The sequence below is a fragment of the Ranitomeya imitator genome, chromosome 6, assembly GCF_032444005.1.
Source record: "Ranitomeya imitator isolate aRanImi1 chromosome 6, aRanImi1.pri, whole genome shotgun sequence".
NCBI lineage: Eukaryota > Metazoa > Chordata > Amphibia > Anura > Dendrobatidae > Ranitomeya > Ranitomeya imitator.
In genome coordinates, this window is record NC_091287.1 from 388,324,682 (window position 1) to 388,344,243 (window position 19,562).

The 19,562-nt window shown below is 40.9% G+C and overlaps 1 protein-coding gene across 1 annotated transcript in view; it reads left to right on the plus strand.

Annotated features, from left to right (window-relative positions):
• The first annotated feature begins 951 nt into the window (after positions 1 to 951).
• AKAIN1 (A-kinase anchor inhibitor 1) overlaps positions 952 to 19,562 on the plus strand; it is a 43,477-nt gene continuing 24,866 nt past the window's right edge. The window contains exons 1-2 of the mRNA XM_069731136.1: positions 952 to 1,172; positions 1,247 to 1,472. Of these exons, the coding sequence (XP_069587237.1) occupies positions 1,059 to 1,172; positions 1,247 to 1,472 (340 nt within the window). The 5' untranslated portion in view covers positions 952 to 1,058. The remainder of the gene's footprint in view (positions 1,173 to 1,246; positions 1,473 to 19,562) is intronic.

Below are 19,562 nucleotides of genomic sequence, written 5' to 3' on the forward strand. Positions count from 1 at the left end.
ATAATTTCAGTTGTTTCACACTTTTTTGTTAAGTATATAATTCCACATGTGTTAATTCATAGTTTTGATGCCTTCAGTGTGAATGAACAATTTTCACAGTGAAAATACAGAAAAATCTTTAAATGAGAAGGTGTGTCCAAACTTTTGGTCCGTACTGTATGTGTGGTCAGTACAGAGGACTGGCACATGACTTATTCCTTCCAAAGACCATACTAAGGACCAGGGGACACTCATTATGGGTTGAAGAAAGATGATTCCGACAGCTAAATAGGAAAGGGTTCTTTACAGTTAGAGCAGTCAGACTGTGGAATGCCCGACCACAAGAGGTAGTAATGGCAGACAATATAACAGCTTTCAAAAAAGGGCTGGATGATTTCCTCGATACATATAACATTGTGAGTTATTGATAATTTAATGACAAAAAACAATTGGTGAAGAAAGGTTGAACTTGATGGACCTAGGTCTTTTTCAACCTATGTACCTATGTAATGTGAGGGCAATATTATTGTTATATTAGAAAGCTGTGTTACATCACAGATTTTAATGGTTTTACTATCCATGTTGATTACCTGGGGGAACGGTATTTTCTGCAGTTATATAAAACAGAGTTACTGTTTAATAACAACGTTTGCTGAATTCATTGCAAAAGGAAACACAAAATACAGAATGATACCATATGCATGTGGATGAATTATACAAGTATGACATTCCAGGTCTCTAGATGACTGCCAGACTAAAGGTCACAGTAATTACATATTAATAGTTAATATCCTTATTCTTTGCATGCATCTAATACGTAACATTAAGTCAACCTAGGGTGTTAAACATCTAAATGTCACACTTTGCTCATAGAATTCTACCGCCATGGTATAATTAGAAACAATTAACTGGCTTGCCTACTGTGGTATCTTTGCTCTCAACGTAAGCTCGTTTTACAACTTAATCTTCTCCATCACCCTTTGTCATTCAGCGCCTATGTAATGTGATGGCACTGATTGCTTCAGTGAGCGTTCCCCAGAGCGCAGTGAGTCAGGGATGGAGCAGGTTGAGCCATAGGGATGTATCTGGATTACTGCAAACTGTCCAAGGTGCTGAAAGTCACTTCTCCTTCCCTCTCTGATGTCCTTGGGAAGGTCTCTCTTCCTCCTCAGCCTCTTGCTTCCAGGCGGATGGTAATAACAATGGTCTATTCTCCAGGTAAAAAGCATTTTCATTGTGGCCTTTGCATTTTTGCTCTTCTCTGTAGTGCCCCGGTAGAAGAACAAGGCAATGGGAGGCAGATAAAAGAGAAGAAGGGGAGTTAACCTTTTGCATTCTTAGAAGCTATGAACCTGTGATCTTCCAGACTCCCAGTGGAGGGAGGAGAACAGAGCAGAAACACAAAAACAAGAAGCCTCTCAGTATCAGGGAAAGAGAAGCCTGGGACTGCTGCTGGGGAAAGCTGTCTCTTTCCTGCTCACCAATGTATAGGAGTAAGTTCTTTTACTAGCTATGCTATGAAGTCATATCAAGGGGTAATTTGCTGTGAGCGTGCATGGATGCATAATTAATTTCAATTATAATTAACAATGTGGCGTAGCGTCTCATACAGAATTTCTCATTTAACTCTTTGAGGTTGCATTGTCTTTCAAGATAAAACAGTAGGTCTACCTGCAGTGCTATGCAAGAACTCCTCATACCAAAATTTGTTGTATTAAATGACAGTTTTGCTAAAACTATAGGTCACTTGTGACTTAACAAGCAGCATGGAATATAGACTACATTACTATTAAATGGGTTTTATAGGTTATGCCAAGAAAGTTCTAAATTGGGCTTGTTATTGATGTCCGTGACAGCTCCGAAGCTAAAGTTTCAGAAAACAGGAGAGTAACATGCAAGCAGCCCGACATTTGTATTGTAGCTGGTATGAGGCTGCGTTCACACACGCCATCCAAAACAGCAGCAGCGCTGATCAATTGCAATATTTTAACTGCCCCATAAACAATTATTTCATTTCGCAAAGAAACAGCTGCTCGATCCCTCAAACCATACTGACAGCATGTGGATCCTCCTGCATTACATATTAAGCAGAATCGCTATTACTAACCATCAATGCTTTGCTGGTCTTTAGCATAACATAGTTTACTGTGAGTCATTATTTTTAGTAAATAGCATCTATTCATAATCGGTTCTTGTAAATGTACTTTTTATAGATTTCAAGGTCATAATGAATGTTGCCGTTGTATAGTATCCTTCAATTAGCGTCAATTTTTCATTCAAACTAATTGTTTTCAAACGTCTTCTGGATTCGACGACTTTTTGCAATGACTAAGCAATCCGTCTTATCTGCAACCACAGATGTTTCTCTCAACGAGCATATAAATTACGCCGGGTCGCAAGAACAAATAAAGAATCGGCATTTTTATCCCCAGAAAAAAATATTTTTCATGATCGTTCGTATGTAATCTATATGGCATTCCTTTTTATACTTCAGTAGTGAATATAGCTTACCAACCCAAAAACAGTTTCCTATAGTAATGATAATGTATATTTAAAAATTCTGTAGGTGAGTCTCATTCGAAATACTAGAGGGACGAGTGCATGCTGCCATTTTTTTCAAATTTTTTTTTTACATTTTTTTTTTTACATTTTTCACATGGACATTCGATACGTATTTGGTGTTTCGGATGAGACTTTCCTATTCAAATCTGCGGGTGTGTAGCAAAACATCGGATCCTGTATGGATCAGCCATTTTTATCCATGCATTGCTATTTTAAACATAGGAAATTGTTTTGGACTTTTAAATTTTATTCACTACTGATGCATAAAAATGAACACCAGAAGGATGGCATACGGATGACAATACCAATCAAAAATATAATGTTTTTTTCTGGATGATATTCAGATGATTTTTTTAAATGCTCATGTGAACTTTGCTTTATTCATTGCTACGGATCTAATTTTTGAGAAAGTATTTTTTTCCTGCACAGCAAAGTTGCATTTGAAACATGACATGGGCGCTGCATACATTATGATGAAAGCTAACTGATTTTAGAAGGAAAATACTATTGGGAATTACTACATTTGCTGTCCCAAAATGCATATCGTGTGACAGGATTACATTTCCTTTTAGAATCTTTGGCCAGGAGGGCGCTGGTTTAGGATTTCAGTGATTATTTAATGTTGGATGTCTATTCATGCAGTTATAGTAGACTCTGTTTATGTAACTCCTTATGCCAAGACATGAACTGTGCTTTATACAGTATGTAGCGCACTTACAGAAAGTTATGAAAGTCCCCTGTATTTAATACAGAATAAGTAATAATGTATTAGAATCGCATGATCATAAGAACCGTTAACCTCTTAAGGATGCAACCTAGTTTGGTGGAGAGATTTAGTTTTTTCATTTTTTTATTGCCACATTCTAAAAGCTAAAAATTACATTCCTATCAGTGTAGCCAAACTATAATTATTTTTTTTTTTACTAGGAATACTTTAGAGATGAGATTTTTTTGAATGTCTCAATTATGGAGTAAATAATACTTACTGAATATAACTTTTAGGGCTCATACTCATCTGTGAGAAAAACAGACTAGATCAATCCGATAAAAAATCAGATTGCACTTGGACCAATATTAATCTACGAGTCACAGCTCATCTGCAATTCTTTTCTAGGCTGAAATCGGGCTGAGAAAAAAAATCAATTATCACAAGAGGATTTTAACATGATATCCTTGTTCACTTGCACAATATACTATATAGCCACCTGTCAGAACCTTATAGGGAGGGTTGAAGGGGAAATTTCCCCTTCTCCCCTCTGTTCTCTCCCTTCCACCCCTCCTTTATTTCCCCAGTTTATTTCCCTATAGTTGCATATTGCCAAGGAAGTCCATGGTTATTATCATTATGATACGTACATTTCATACGTGACTTTATATAGTTGGACGACCACTCTTTTATGAAAGCAGCATTGTTATCTATGTAGAGGAATCATAAGGACTGAATCATGAATCATGGAGGAAACACTGCTGCTGCCCCACACTCATCTATGTATAGATGCAATGAAGCAAATAAAAAATCCCTTACATAACAGGCTGTATTGCCAACTGTTGAAGAACTCCCAGATAGTCCATAAATATAGGGACATTTTCTAATTTCCATAACAGAAAAAAAGAGACTGTCATATTTTTTTTTTTATTTAGAAAAGCTTGTGCAGGTTATTGTAATTTTACTTTACAGTTCACAATAAATATTGCTAATGAGTTCATATACAGTCTTGGCCAAAAATGTTGGCTCCCTTAAAATTGTTCCAGAAAGTAAAGTATTTCTCCCCCAATATTATTGAAATTACAAGTTCTGCTATGTTTATTTCCTTTCTGTTTATTGGAATAATACAAAGAAAGAGAAAAAAAAGGCAAATTGGACATAATTTCACACAAAACCTAAAAATGGGCTGGAACAATTTCAAGGGTGCCAACACTTTTGGCCATGACTGTTGTACACATATATTACTTTCCATCATATGTTTTCAAATATTTTGTTAAAAGATTTTGCTTAACATTTTACTAACATATTTTCTGAAACGTTTTCCAACATACCAATAGCATACTTGTTAGTTTTCTTGCCATTGCAGAAATGTAGAATTAAAATGCTGACTTCTCCTTACTCCTTATTTGTAGCATTCCACTCTTATAAGGCACTGAATTGCTACCAGTTTTGTTTCAGTGGCGAGACCTGCTGTCCAGATAAATGTCTTCTAGTAGATCTCGTATTGAGAACAGTGTAAATCTAATATGATCACTACATTTTATACTACTAGCCACAATATATATGATCAGTTGCGATAAATTTAAATTCACAGCTGTAATAAAACCAAGCACAGAGCTAATAGACCTGAATATGTAAACAAAATAATGTTTTTTTTTAAATTGCCAACACATCAGTTGAAGTTAGAACTGAAAAAATGTGGCACAACAAAGATCATCACAACATGCCATATGCACCTGAATAAGGCCAGTCTCATAGTCCTTTAAACACACATGATGGAAACACTTGGTCATGAGTACTCTGAACTGAGGTCACCACTGACTGAGCGTGTAGTTGGATAGCAGTCAATGAATAACCTGGGTCTTGTGAGTTGTCTACATCATATTGCTGCACTAAAACTTTTTTATTGCACAGTACTGTAGAGGGTCAGCCCCTGCCAAGAACTGTCTTACATTGTGACTTTGAGAGACAATGCTCTCATCTGATTTGTGTGCAGTTGGACAAGTCCTTTTACCCCCTGCCACTTGCTGTTTGTTGGTTTGAGCAAAAAGCAGGAAATGTCTGATCTGGAAGTGTAGACAGGGAGAGACTTGTGTCAGGAAGACAGACCCATAAGGGTGTCTAAACACTGAGAAACTGTTAAACGAATTAGTAGCTTTAAGGAGGAAGATCATGCCCAGTTAACGCAGAATCGACTAGTTGGACCATGCCAGGAGGAAATGGTCGAAAAGCACAGCCAAGGTGGTTTGCCCCAAGCACCTGTAACCTTGAGAGAGAAAGCAATGCTGTGGTACCAGTGACTCCTCAGTGACCCGAAAGAGGACTGAACTGTTAACCTGAAGGAGAAGTGCAACAGCAAACTTTGCTCTACTATATCAGGACCAAGCAGAAGCTAGCAGATTTTCTCCTCAACGCTGCAGCACTGTGAGTGTGATACGGGTATTAAACTGCCTTAGGGTATAGAGCCAGGTAGGAATTTACAAGAGTAGTCTGTAAAAATAGTTTATGCTGTTTGCATTGAACTTTGCATTACAATTACTGGAGCGCAGCTTGTGTGACACATTCCAGCTATCCTTGTATTTATTATTGCAGTTATCATTATGAGGACAATAAGGCTCATTTTCCAGCATAAAATCCTCTGTCTTTCAATAAAGCCGATGTTTTGTTTCTGCCTCCTCATCTAACGTACCGTATTTGAGCCCTGCCTAGTGTCGTTCAAGCACCTCTTCAGTTCTGCACTGGAAAAGTCAATATATTTATATTATTGTCATTCTTGAAAACTAATGAATACATTATACTGGTGGTATGTTGGAAAACTGGTAAACACTTTATATAGCAAGTAATACAACAGAAAACTGTTGAATATTTGAACATGGGATTTATTTTGTTTATTATCCCTTCCATGACTAGGCTATTTTCAATTTTTTTTTTCCTGTTGTTTTTTCTTTTCTTCCTTCTAAGAGCCATAACTTTTTATTTTTCTGTCCACATAACTGTATGAGGGCCTGTTTTTTAGCGGACGAGTTGAACTTTTGAATGACACCATTCATTTTATCATGTGATACACTGGAAAGCAGGAAAAAAATTGCAAGCACGTCAAAATTGAAAAAAAGTGCATTTGCACAATTGTTTTTTTTTTTTAAATATACGAGGGGCGATCCAAAAGTAATGATAATCAATACTAAACACAATGAATATAGTCAAAAAATAAATTTATTTTTCTACATAGTCTCCTAACAAGTCTATACATTTAGTCCATCTCTTTTCTAAACTTAGAATTCCCTTAGAAAAAAATTCTTGATCTTGACCCTCTCTTCGATCTGCCAATACAACTTCTTCAACTTTTTTCACGTTTTCTTCATTGAGGGACGTGGATGGGCGTCCTTCACGATGGTTATTTTCCGTCGATGTTCTTCCCAGCTTAAATTCCTTGGCCCAGCGTGCAACTGTGGAATATGGAGGAGAAGAGTCCCCCAATGTTTCCACCAAGTCGCTCTGTATGTCTTTGGTAGTAACATAGTAACATAGTAACATAGTTAGTAAGGCCGAAAAAAGACATTTGTCCATCCAGTTCAGCCTATATTCCATCATAATAAATCCCCAGATCTACGTCCTTCTACAGAACCTAATAATTGTATGATACAATATTGTTCTGCTCCAGGAAGACATCCAGGCCTCTCTTGAACCCCTCGACTGAGTTCGCCATCACCACCTCCTCAGGCAAGCAATTCCAGATTCTCACTGCCCTAACAGTAAAGAATCCTCTTCTATGTTGGTGGAAAAACCTTCTCTCCTCCAGACGCAAAGAATGCCCCCTTGTGCCCGTCACCTTCCTTGGTATAAACAGATCCTCAGCAAGATATTTGTATTGTCCCCTTATATACTTATACATGGTTATTAGATCGCCCCTCAGTCGTCTTTTTTCTAGACTAAATAATCCTAATTTCGCTAATCTATCTGGGTATTGTAGTTCTCCCATCCCCTTTATTAATTTTGTTGCCCTCCTTTGTACTCTCTCTAGTTCCATTATATCCTTCCTGAGCACCGGTGCCCAAAACTGGACACAGTACTCCATGTGCGGTCTAACTAGGGATTTGTACAGAGGCAGTATAATGCTCTCATCATGTGTATCCAGACCTCTTTTAATGCACCCCATGATCCTGTTTGCCTTGGCAGCTGCTGAAATGTCTGTCTGGACCTGGTCAACCTTTATCCTCGCTTGCCTACTCTGGCGCCATGGGGGTGACTCAGTAATGCTCCAGGTACAGCATGCTTTTAATGTGGTCATGCTTTAGTTCATTTAGGAGGCCTTTATGGCACAGCGAATATAAAAAACGTAGTGTAGGACTGCCCCAATATGAGATTGCCGTGAAGAGGCGGGGTGGCTCAAAGAATTGATCAATTGTTTGCTAAATGTCTCATTTTGAATATACAGTTAGAAATTAATATGTGCATTTGCACTTTATGTATTGCGTCTTAACCTTAGGCTGCGCTGGCTTCTCCCCTTTTTTGCTCTGTTATTGGTAAGTGGCTGACCACCACTGTTGCCGTGCGCCGCGCCTGGTTATGTGCGCCATTCTTTCTGTGTCTCAGTGATTGATAGGCTGCTGTACACACACACAGCAGCCCTGCCCTGCTTCAGGCATTGTTTAATTATACACCTGTGCCTCAGCCTGTCTCACTCTTCATCTGTGGTTCTGGATGGGCAGTGTGGAGGTTGGATCCGAAATGTCTGTCTGGACCTGGTCAACCTTTATCCTCGCTTGCCTACTCTGGCGCCATGGGGGTGACTCAGTAATGCTCCAGGTACAGCATGCTTTTAATGTGGTCTTGCTTTAGTTCATTTAGGAGGCATTTATGGCACAGCGAATATAAAAAACGTAGTGTAGGACTGCCCCAATATGAGATTGCCGTGAAGTGCACATGCACTTTATGATTAGATGGACTGTTTTGCACTAAGGGGCAAATGCTGTTGGTGGCTCCTGGTTACCCTGGTATTGTGTCTGCACATGTATCACTTTATCTATTTCTCCTGGTAATTGTTTATGATATGCTATGTGAATTTTCAAATAAACTTTGGCTTTTACCTTTATACCCAAGAAAGCTCTTATTTCTCCTTGTAAGTATGTCTTCCTGAGTGGGTATACTCTCTCTTGTTGTATGGGCTAACTGTAGCCTTCTATGCTGACAGAATTATGTCAAAGAGGTTGTTGTGGTTATTAGATCTTGGCGCTAGTATAATGCTAGGGTTGGCGGAACGCACCGAATATATTTATTAAGTAAGATTGGTGCATTCGCCACCTGGGATCCACCGTGCAGGAAAGAATCTGCTGCTAAGTGAATGGCGGCACTATATGCCAGTGATTCAACAGAGCAGCTCTTCCTTTTCTGGGCTGCTCTGTTGATGGTTCATGGCTGCCAACATCATTCTAATTGACAGTCGACTCAACGAAGTTAAGAAATGAGGAGCCAACTGTAAATCAGTATGACAGTTACACCTCATCAACAGAGCAGAGTTGAAAAGAAGCCGCAGAAACGTTCTGTGGCCGCTATGTGCCGGCAGAAATTGGCACTGGGAACAACAGGCAGGTTGGTAACAACTACCTGCCTGATAGTTTTTAGGCACATTGTAGAAAAAAATATCCCTGGATAAACCCTTTAAGTATGAACTTTACATTTGATGCTTAAATTTGAAACAACTCCATATGTATAGCTTAAATGTAAGTCCCGATGGAAGCAACTGTGTACAATACCATTGTATATGTCATTTATAGGATTTTGTGTTAGAAATGTATTCTATTTCTGTTATGGATCCCAACTATGTAGGTGAAAGCTGCAGAATATGCTTTCCTGTATAAGAAAAATGCTGAGGCATATCTTCTTGGCAGATGCCACAATAACACTTTTTTTTGCATACACAGCATCATTTTCCCATACATGTACTTTACCTACAAAGCATAGCATAAAGCTACAAGACTGTGTTTTACAAAGACGTTGGCAGTGTTCTAGTAGTGCTATGTTGGCATACGCCAAATATTGCTGTTTGGAAATTAGATGGCCTAAGTTTGGCTAAAATAGACCATAGAATCTTTTTAAAGTTAATTTCAGAATCTTTCACATGATTTTTGTCATCCTTTGCTGATATTTTGTATGCTAACATCACTCATAAAATACCGTCAAGTGAAGCACATGGACGATTGCTGACAGCAATGTTTCCCATCTACTTCACACAATCTTGCAATTCTTCTATTGGTGAAATACTTCACTAGCGCTCTACATTCAAGGTCACCACATAATTATAGCTGTACTCCCTTAATCTTGGAACTTAATATATCTCTGGCTACCAGAGACATTATGTGCAAAAACAGTAATAACCCACAAAGAAAAAACAACTAGTTATAAAACCTAAACCAACAACTTCAATAGTAATTATATTTTTTCATATCTGTGAAAGATTTTATGATGATTCTTGATGGTGTTTGTGAAGACACAGCATTTAATCTTAATTAACCAGTTATTTTCAGCAAGCCACGAGGAGAGGAATAGACTGTTATCTATATGTTGACTTTTTAATGAATGTGTTTCTTCCTTGATGGTCAAGAAAACACAGACTTTTGTCCGTATAAGACTGTAATATTGACATGTAAGTTGACATTTTATGTAGCATATTCTGCTGTTATCCTGGATGACTAGTGATACAGGGTCATTGAACAATGATATTTGCTGATATGCTGATTACACATTGTCCAGGCCAGCTAGTTTGTTGACTTGCAAAACAGAGGAGGAAAAGTTATGCAAATACATTACATAATCAAGCAAGGCGAGTTGGTCTCATCACCATTCTTTCTCTTTACCTGTGAATATTGGTTTGAAGAACATTTGTTAACTATAAAAAGGATAAATACCTCTATATACAGATATACATCCAGTCATCCAAACAGCCAAGAGATCCAGAGATGTAAAGAACCAGAGACTCTCTACAGGACAGCAGCCAAAACCTCATGGCTCCATCCCGAGAGACACAGATTTGACATTCTTCAGGATATCATCTTAGGGGACCATGTACCCAACTGAAAAGAATGCAGATCTGCTACATTGATTGTCACTGAACCATGGATACATTTGGGGTAGTCGGGATTTTGACCCACTGGTCACCTTAGTCCCATGGATATGTTTGTGAAAGTCTGGAATAGGACCCACCACTCACCAGGCTCCATGGCGGTGTTTGGAGAAGCCAGGTTGTGACCCTCCGGTCAACTGGCCTTGTACCTCAATGGACTGTCATCTTCCTAAGCTTGTCATTACTCCTCTCTGTGTGCGCGCTACAGGTGGGGTAGTGGACTCTGGAAGCTCTGAAATAACAGCTGCTCTTATCCTGGTGAGTAAGCGGAAGGGTGAGACTGTAATTTGCACCATCTTGTGCATTTTGCTGGGACTGTTCTAGGTGTTATTTGCCTGTTTTGTGGTTCAATAAAGTATTGCCACACTGTTTTACCTTCCTCTGTGTTGTCTGAGTAGTACTACTCCCATGAGTAAAGGAGAGTGCGCGTTTGGTGGGATGTGCTTCAGTTCATGTGATTTTTGGCTAGCGGACTGGAGCACCCCCTGACCCCTGTGTCTCCACAGTGTTCATTCAGTTTTTATAATTACCCTTTTTGTTTATTTTGTTTGCATGTTAAAAAATATTTATCTTTTCTTAATCATCAAGTTTTATCATGTATTTTGCTTACTAAATCTACATGTAAATAGGGGGCAGACATAGCCAATGAATGTCAGTGTGCCCTCGAATCTATAGTATGTACTTAGTAAACTGTATAACAATTCCTCAACAAGAAAATAAAGAATAAGAACAGTTCAATATGGGTTTATTTACAGTCATGCAATATTGACACACTTTTACTTTTAACATTGCACAACTTTAAAACTTTTCCAAAAATATATACAGTGGCATTGAAAAGTTTGTGCACCCCTGGTCAAAATTACTGTTATTGTGAAGAGTTAATCTTTAAAAGGCCTAAAGTTAAAGATGACACATTTCCTTTGTATTTTAGGCAAAAAAAATATATATATATTGATAATTTACAGCTCTGGCATAAATTAAGAGACCACTGTAAAATTTTCAGTTTGTCTGATTCTTCTCTTTATAGGTATATTTTTGAGTAAAATGTAAATTGTTCTTTTATTCTATAAACTACTGACAACATGTCTCCAAAGTTCCAAGCAATACATTTTGTATTTATTTTCTGAAAATGAGAAATGGACAAAATAACAAAAAAGTATTGCTTGCAGACCTCAAATAATGCAAAAAAAACACAAGTTCATAATCATTTAGAAACAACAATACTAATGTTTTAACTCAGTAAGAGTTCAGAAATCAATATTTTGTGGAATAACCATGATTTTAATCACAGCTTTCTTGGCATGCTTTCCACCAGTCATTCACGCTGCTTTTGGGTGACCTTATGCCACTCCTGCTACAAAAATGTAACAGTTCTTCTTTGATTGCTTATGACTATCCATCTTCTTCTTGATTGCATTCCAGAGGTTTTTAGTGTGGTTCAGGTCTGGAGATTGGGCTGGCCATGACAGAGATTTAATGTAGTGAACCTTTATCCACACCTTGATCGTGTGTGGCATTGGGCATTGTTCTGCTGGAAAAAAACAATCCCCAGAGTTAGGGAACATTGCCTGAGCAAACGGAGTCAACTGTTTTTCTAGGATAACCTTGTATGCGGCTTGACTCATACGTCCTTTGCAAAGAACAACCTGCCCAATTCCAGCCTTGCTGAAGCATCCCCAGATCATCACCGATCCTCCACCAAATTTCACAGTGAGTGCAAGACACTGTGGCTTGTACGCCTCTCCAGGTCTCCGCCTAACCATTAGACGACCAGGTGTTGATCTGGGGATGCTTCAGCAAGGCTGGAATTGGGCAGGTTAATCTTAGTGAAGGAAGTATGAATCAAGCCGCATATAAGGTTATCCTGGAAAAACACAGTAATAATAATTGAGACAGTCCTAACTCTAATATCAAAAACCTTACCGTTAGTCAAGTGACATGCATGTAGATAAGGGGTGAGACAGACTGGACCCAAGTAATGGAAACACAGCCGAGGGAAACCACATGAATAATGCCCAGTTCAAGATAAAAGGCAGACCACACCCTTATATGCACATGATGCAAGCAGATAGAAAAAAACCCAAAGGTATGAACTGGGATATGAATTGGTGTAAATGCAGCATGTAAGCACATGTTTACACTAGCCACTGAACAGAAAAAACAAGGACAGAAACATAATGATTAAATACCCTGCAGTAAATAAATAAATAGCATAGTGCATGAAAATAATATATGGTATTTAGTTAACATGTTTTTTGATTTTAAAAAATGCGAAAGCCTGTGTTACTATCCTTACATTTTTATAACATTTGAGGTCTATCAAACTGATATTTGTGCCACCTGAGTGTGGCTATGAAAAATAGTTTGAGCTGTTGCATGAGGTATCAGTGCACACAGCAAAGAAGGCTTACACCTCTCCCTTATCCACCTTATTTTAATTAAAACTTCAATGCAAAGCTGTAAATGCTGGCCCAGACCCTGATACCTCATGCATGGCCCATGACTGACTGCTGCTGTGCCATTATAAAATTTATATTGTGAGTGAATTGATCACCACTCAACTACATGAGTTACTCTCCTTAATTTCTTCTACCAATAGTAACCTACTAAAGTGATGTATGTGGCACCTGAGTGTGGCTGAGCTAAAATCCAGTTTGAGCTGTTGCATGAGGCATCAGGGCCCCCAGCAAAGAAGACTTACATTGGTCCCTCATGAACCTCATCTTAATTTAAACCTAAATTAAAAACTTTAAATTCTGGCCCAGACCCCGATACCTCATGCATAGCTTATGGCTGACTGCTGCTGTGCCATTCTAAAATTTCTACTGTGGGTTAATTGATCAGGCAACTACCTGAGTTATCCTCCTTACATTTTTGGAACATATGTGGTCTACCAAGCTGCTATTTGTGCCACTTCAGTGTGGCTGAGCAAAAAAGTAGTTGGAGCTGCTGCATGAGGTCTCAGACTCCCAGCAAAGCAAGCTGGGAGCAATGATATTTTTCAGACATGGGTACAGCAACATCAGCAGCTTGATCAGGTCATGTGATCACGCTGCTGTGACTCACTGGCGCTGCAGAGGCACACATTGGTGGTAAGTACTCCAGTGAAGCTGAAGACACTGAAGATTTAGTGTGGTGATGGGAGTGGTTAGTATGTGTGAGGAAGTTTAGTGTGGGGATGGGGTATTTAATGTGTTTGGTGAAATTTAGTGGGGGGATGGGGGTATTTAATGTGTATGGAGAGATTTGATGTGGGTTTGGGGATATTTTCTATGTGTGGGGAGATTTGGTGTGAGGATTGGGATATTTAATGTGTGTGGGGAGATTTAGTGTTGAGATGGGGTATTTAATGTGTGGGGAAATTTTGTCTGGGGATGGAGGTATTTAATGTGTGTGTGGGTTTTTAGTGTGGGGATGGAAGAATTTAATGGGTGTGGAGGTGTTTATTGTGGGTATGGGGGCGTTTATTGTGTGTGTGGGGATCTTTAGTGTGGGGATGGAGATATTTAATGTGTAGGGAGATTTAATGTAGGGGAGGGTTGAGAGAGATTTAGTGTAATGGGAGGAGGAAGATTTGAGGACAGAGTTTGGGGAGCAAGAAGGGACAGGTGCAGGCACAATATGGGGAGCTGGTGAAATTTAAAGACCCAAAATGAGGAGCAAGGAGGGAGATAGGGGCATGTATGAGGAAACATTTTAGGGGATGGGTGCAGACACTGTATGATGAGTGGGTGGATGGGTGCGGACATAATATGAGGGGCAAGGGGGATGGGTTCAGACAACATATGGTGAGTAGGGGGATGCTTGCGAATGCAGTATGGGGAGCAAAAGGGGAATGTAAGCGGACATAGCATTAGTAGCGAGGGGAGAAATGTAGGTGGACACAGTATTTCGGAGTGAGGGTTATGGGATGTGTGCAGACACAGTATGGGGAGTCAGGGGGGATATGTGAGCAGGCAGTATAGAGAGTGATCGGGTAAATATATGAGGAGGCAGTCTGATGAACAGGGAGCTTGCAAGAGGAGACACTATGAGGAGGGAGGGAAAAATGTGTGAGGAGACTATTGAGTGAAATAGTGTGAGGAGACATTATGAGAGAGAAAAGTGTGAGTGGGCACAGAATAGAGACTGAGTAGTGGGGGGATAGCATGGAGGGCCAGTGTAATGGAACAGCCAGGGGGGACAGTATGCCAAGGAGGGGGAGTGTGATGTGGATCGCCTCCACGTAAGGGCAATGGGGTACTCGGTACCGGGTCCTTCAGTTCCCTCAGCGAGGATGTCACGGTGGCCCGACCCGGACCGTGGCCCTATGAGGGGCGCCCAATAAAATGCAGAGTTCGTAGATAACGGTAGTGTTCGTGACGCCACCTGTGGTATTCGGTCAGGGTGACCGACGCTGCTTAGGGGTCCGCTGGGGTGATGGAATGGCAGCTAGATGGTATACCTTCCCACAGGTGAAGTATATCCCCCGTGCTTCCCAGAAGTGTAGATGGTGATGGTGAATGGTGCAAGGCGCGGTGAATAATGAGGACACTATGGGTGCAGTCTCTTTACCTTTACTGAAGGCTTCAGCATCCACAGCCAGGGTGCCGGATGACAGGGTAGGCAGAGTCCGGACGGTCTGATGGCAATTCCAGAGTCCCCTTATCCAGGTGGAAATCAGTAGCCTTCCCCTTGCACACAGTAATGTAGTAGGTCCCTACTTGCATTAGCTACCATAAGGTCCTCACTCTTGTTACTTCTCTCTCTCTGTCTCCCAGATGGATAGGACATAACCCGTATGACGGTGGTGGCCTGAGGCTATTTTATAGGGACCCTAGAGACGCCCCTCCTCCGCATTGCCACCTTGTCTGCTTAGGTGTTTAGGTCGGACAGCCAACTTGGAATCGACTGCCCTGCTGGCCTCTGAAGTAAAGCGTAGAGTCTATTACTCCCTCGGTGTTCCGGCCACCGGATCTGCGCTCAGATGGAGGCAGCCTGCTTCTAGCTGGTCTCCCACTGTTGTTTCTCTCCTGTTGCTATGACTTCTGTGCTCACTCACTACGGCACACTTCCTTTCTTGCCCGTTCTTAGGAGGCTGCCGCATGGGTTGCAGGCGCAGCTCCGTGTCCTTCCTACTGAGCCACTGATGTTCCTTCTTGTTCCTCTGTCTGCTGGACAGGAATTCCCTGGGCCGAGCCCAATCTGCTTCTCTCCCTCTCCTGGCTCCAACTCCGACTGACTATCTCCTTCTCCCTCCAGTCAGCTTCTGCCTCACTTCCTAACCAACCGCCAGTTTTACCCAAATGTGAGGAGTGGCCTAATAGATAGAACCTTTTTCTCCCTCTGGTGGCCGGCGTGTGAAGTGTGTGTGGTTGTGATACCTGGCAGGGTGAACTCCTTTGGTGCCATCAGACGTAACATCGCTCCCCCTGGTGGAAGAAGGACATTACTGCAAAGACCAGGACTCTGGGGCGCTGCAGATGTATGGGCACAGTATAGAAGCTGGGCCCTATAGGGGGACACAGTGTGAGAGGAATGTGTTAGGAGGGGGTCATTATGGAAAGGAGCGGGCAGTGTGGAGTGCATGTACCATAACAGGAAGAGTTTTGGGTCATATTTTGTGCAGGGATATAGTAAGGGGCAATTATTTATTCAGGGGCTCAGAGCAGGACAGATATTTTTATTCAGGAACATTATAATGACACTGCTATCTTTAAAGACATCATGTGGGAATGTGCTGCACAAGACCAGAGAAGATTGCAGTCTGCAGAGATGAACTGTGGATGAGAAAAGTCATCATGGCGTCTGGACAAGGTGAAGAAGAAAAGAAAGGGACGACTCCAATCAGAGGCAACGCCATCTATCAGGTACCTGAATGGAAATTTTTTTGTGATGCTGACTAATATTCATGTTTTTGTTTGTGTTAGGAGCATTAAAATGGTTGTTCAAGTTTGGGATGAATCTGCAGTCATTATGTATGACTGCAGACTTCTGAATTCTCACAGTGCGCACTGCATGCTATCAGGATTCTCGGGTAATGGTGATTTGCATACATGCAGTCACATGGCCTCGCTCATAGAAATTGAACTGAGTGATGCCATATACGACTGTTCAGAATATAGTCAGAAGTATACAAATCTTATACTTGTGCTGACAAGACCATCCACTTTTGCCACATGCAAGGGAGAATCCTAAACATGTGCAGTGCATACGAGAATGTGAGAATTTAGAAGCTTTCAGTCACATAGAGTGACTGCAGACTTTCATGGACAAGCCCCTGAATTATAAAATGAAGCCCTGTAGCATGCAAATTCAAACAGCGTGTAATATACTCACTGTCAGGATTCAGCTCTGCTTGCAGGTTCCATCAGTCATCACATAGCCACTTCACTCATGTGCGATTTTCATACTTATGGTCATGTGACAACAAGCTTCTCTTTATGCTTCTGCTTTTCACTGAAAATTGGGAGAATTAGAGAGGGCAGCTTGTCAGTACATGACTATGTGTGCAAATTACATATGTGCTTGAGGGGGGCAAACTGAATTCTTGCCCGGGGTGCCTGAAAACCTAGATACACCTCTGCCAAAGGCTTATAATGGCCTGCCTCTAATAATCATCATCTGTCGCCAATGACACAGGCTCAGCTTCTGATGCCATGCTGTCAAAAACAGGATGTCCAATGTCCTTCGACATACCACAATCCTTCAACATGCAACATTAAAACACAGGTTAGGTTATACTGAACCTTTTTGTTACAAAGCTATTAGTGATGAGCGAGTGTGCTCGTTACTCGAGATTTCCGAGCATGCTCGGGTGTTCTCTGAGAATCTTGGGTGTTCTCGTAGATTATGTTTGTGTCGCCGCAACTGCATGATTTGCGGCTGTTAGACAACCTGAACACATGCAGGGATTGCCTGTTTGTTAGGGAATCCTCACATGTATTCAGGCTGTCTGCAAATCATGCAGCTGTGGAGAAAAAAACATAATCTACGAGCACGCCCAAAATACTCGGAGATCACCCGAGCATGCTCGGAAATCTTGAGTAACAAGCACGCTCGCTCATCACTAAAAATTATACAGGGTGGGCCATTTATATGGATATAGCTAAATAAAATGGAATGGTTGGTGATATCAACTTCCTGTTTGTGGCACATTAGTATATGGGAGGGGGAAACTTTTCAAGATGGGTGGTGAACATGGCGGCCGTTTTGAAGTCTGCCATTTTGGATCCAACTTAATTTTTTTCAATGGGAAGAGGATCATGTGACACATCAAACTTATTGAGAATTTCACGAGAAAAACAATGGTTTGCTTGGTTTTAACGTAACTTTATTGTTTCATGAGATATTAACAAGTTTACGACCATTTATAAAATGTGTTCAAACTGCTTCCCATTGTGTTGGATTGTTAATGCAACCCTCTTCTCCCACTCTTGACACACTGATAGGAACACTGCAGAAGAAATGCTAGCACAGGCCTCCAGTATCTGTTGTTTCAGATGCTGCATATCTTGTATCTTCACAGCATAGACAATTAATAATAATTGCCAATTGCCTTCAGATGACCCTAAAGATAAAAGTCTAAGGGGGTCAGATTGGGAGACCTTGGTGGCCATTCAACTGGCCCATGATGACCAATCCACTTTCCAGGAAACTGATCATGTAGGAATGCTCAGACCTGGCAAGCAAGATGGTGCACCACCACATTATGGGTGTCAGGTCCGAGCCCTCTATATCTGGGACAGATTTTTGATGATTATTTTGTGAATAATTTTGGAGGGTTGTTTAAAAGTGAATGTATTACACAAAATTGATAATAGTGATGTAAATAAAAATTGACTTAAGGTACCGTTACACAAAACGATTTACCAACGATCACGACCAGCAATACGACCTGGCCGTGATCGTTGGTAAGTCGTTGTATGGGCCCTCGGGAGCTGTCACACAGACAGCTCTCACCAGCGACCAACGATCAGGGGGAAAGACTTCGGCATCGTTGAAACTGTCTTCAACGATGCCGAAGTCCCCGGGTAACCAGGGTAAACATCGGGTTACTAAGCGCAGGGCCGTGCTTAGTAACCCAATATTTACCCTGGTTACCATTGTAAAAGTAAAAAAAAAAAAAACACTACATACTCACATTCCGATGTCTGTCACGTCCCCCGGCGTCAGCTTACCTGCACTGTGCAAGCGCCGGCCGTAAAGCAGAGCGGTGACGTCACCGCTGTGCTCTGCTTTACGGCCGGCCGGCGCCGACACAGTGCAGGGAAGCTGACGCCGGGGGACGTGACAGACATCGGAATGCGAGTATGTAGTTTGTTTTTTTTTTTTTTTACTTTTACAATGGTAACCATGGTAAATATCGGGTTACTAAGCGCGGCCCTGCACTTAGTAACCCGATGTTTACCCTGGTTACAGGTGAACACATCGCTAGATCGGCGTCACACACGCCGATCTAGCGATGACAGCGGGGTGATTAGCGACCAAAAAAAGGTCCTGATCATTCCCCACGACCAACGATCTCCCAGCAGGGGCCTGATCGTTGGTCGCTGTCAAACATAAAGATATCATTAGCGGGATCGTTGCTACGTCATAAAAAGCATGACGTTGCAACGATATCCTTAACGATATCGTTATGTGTGAAGGTACCTTTAGATTAAAATATAGCTGCAGGTTAGGCTATCAATTGTATCTTCCCTGGGTAATTTGAATCCATCACTGAACAGAGGCAGCCCCTCTTATGTGAGATCAACAACACAGATCAGTTGATAACTATGGGTCCTGGTCCCTACCTTGGGAAATAACTGATTTTTCAAGGGATATAGATTGTCAGCTGCATAAAAAATATATTATGCCCCAGCACCTACTTAGATAAATGTTTGTCCATGTGACACAAAAGGGCATATGGAAAAGTATTTTTTCGTGAGACAAGACAACAAAAAAACAGCACAACTCTATCGATGAGTGCTTTTCAGAGTGAGCTAATTGTTTTCTAAATATGAAATGTGAAAAATAAAATATATCATTCTGCTGAAATATATTAGCTCACTAATTGTTGTTTGCCTCTAGAGAGCAATATTTTTGCGCTGAATACCAAATTATATTGCTATCTTTATTAAGAAAGCAGCATGTCAGTCTTATTGCAAACAGTTTTTAATTATTCAGATTTCATGTTAGAGTATACACAGCTCTTCCATCAGGCAGATAATGGCT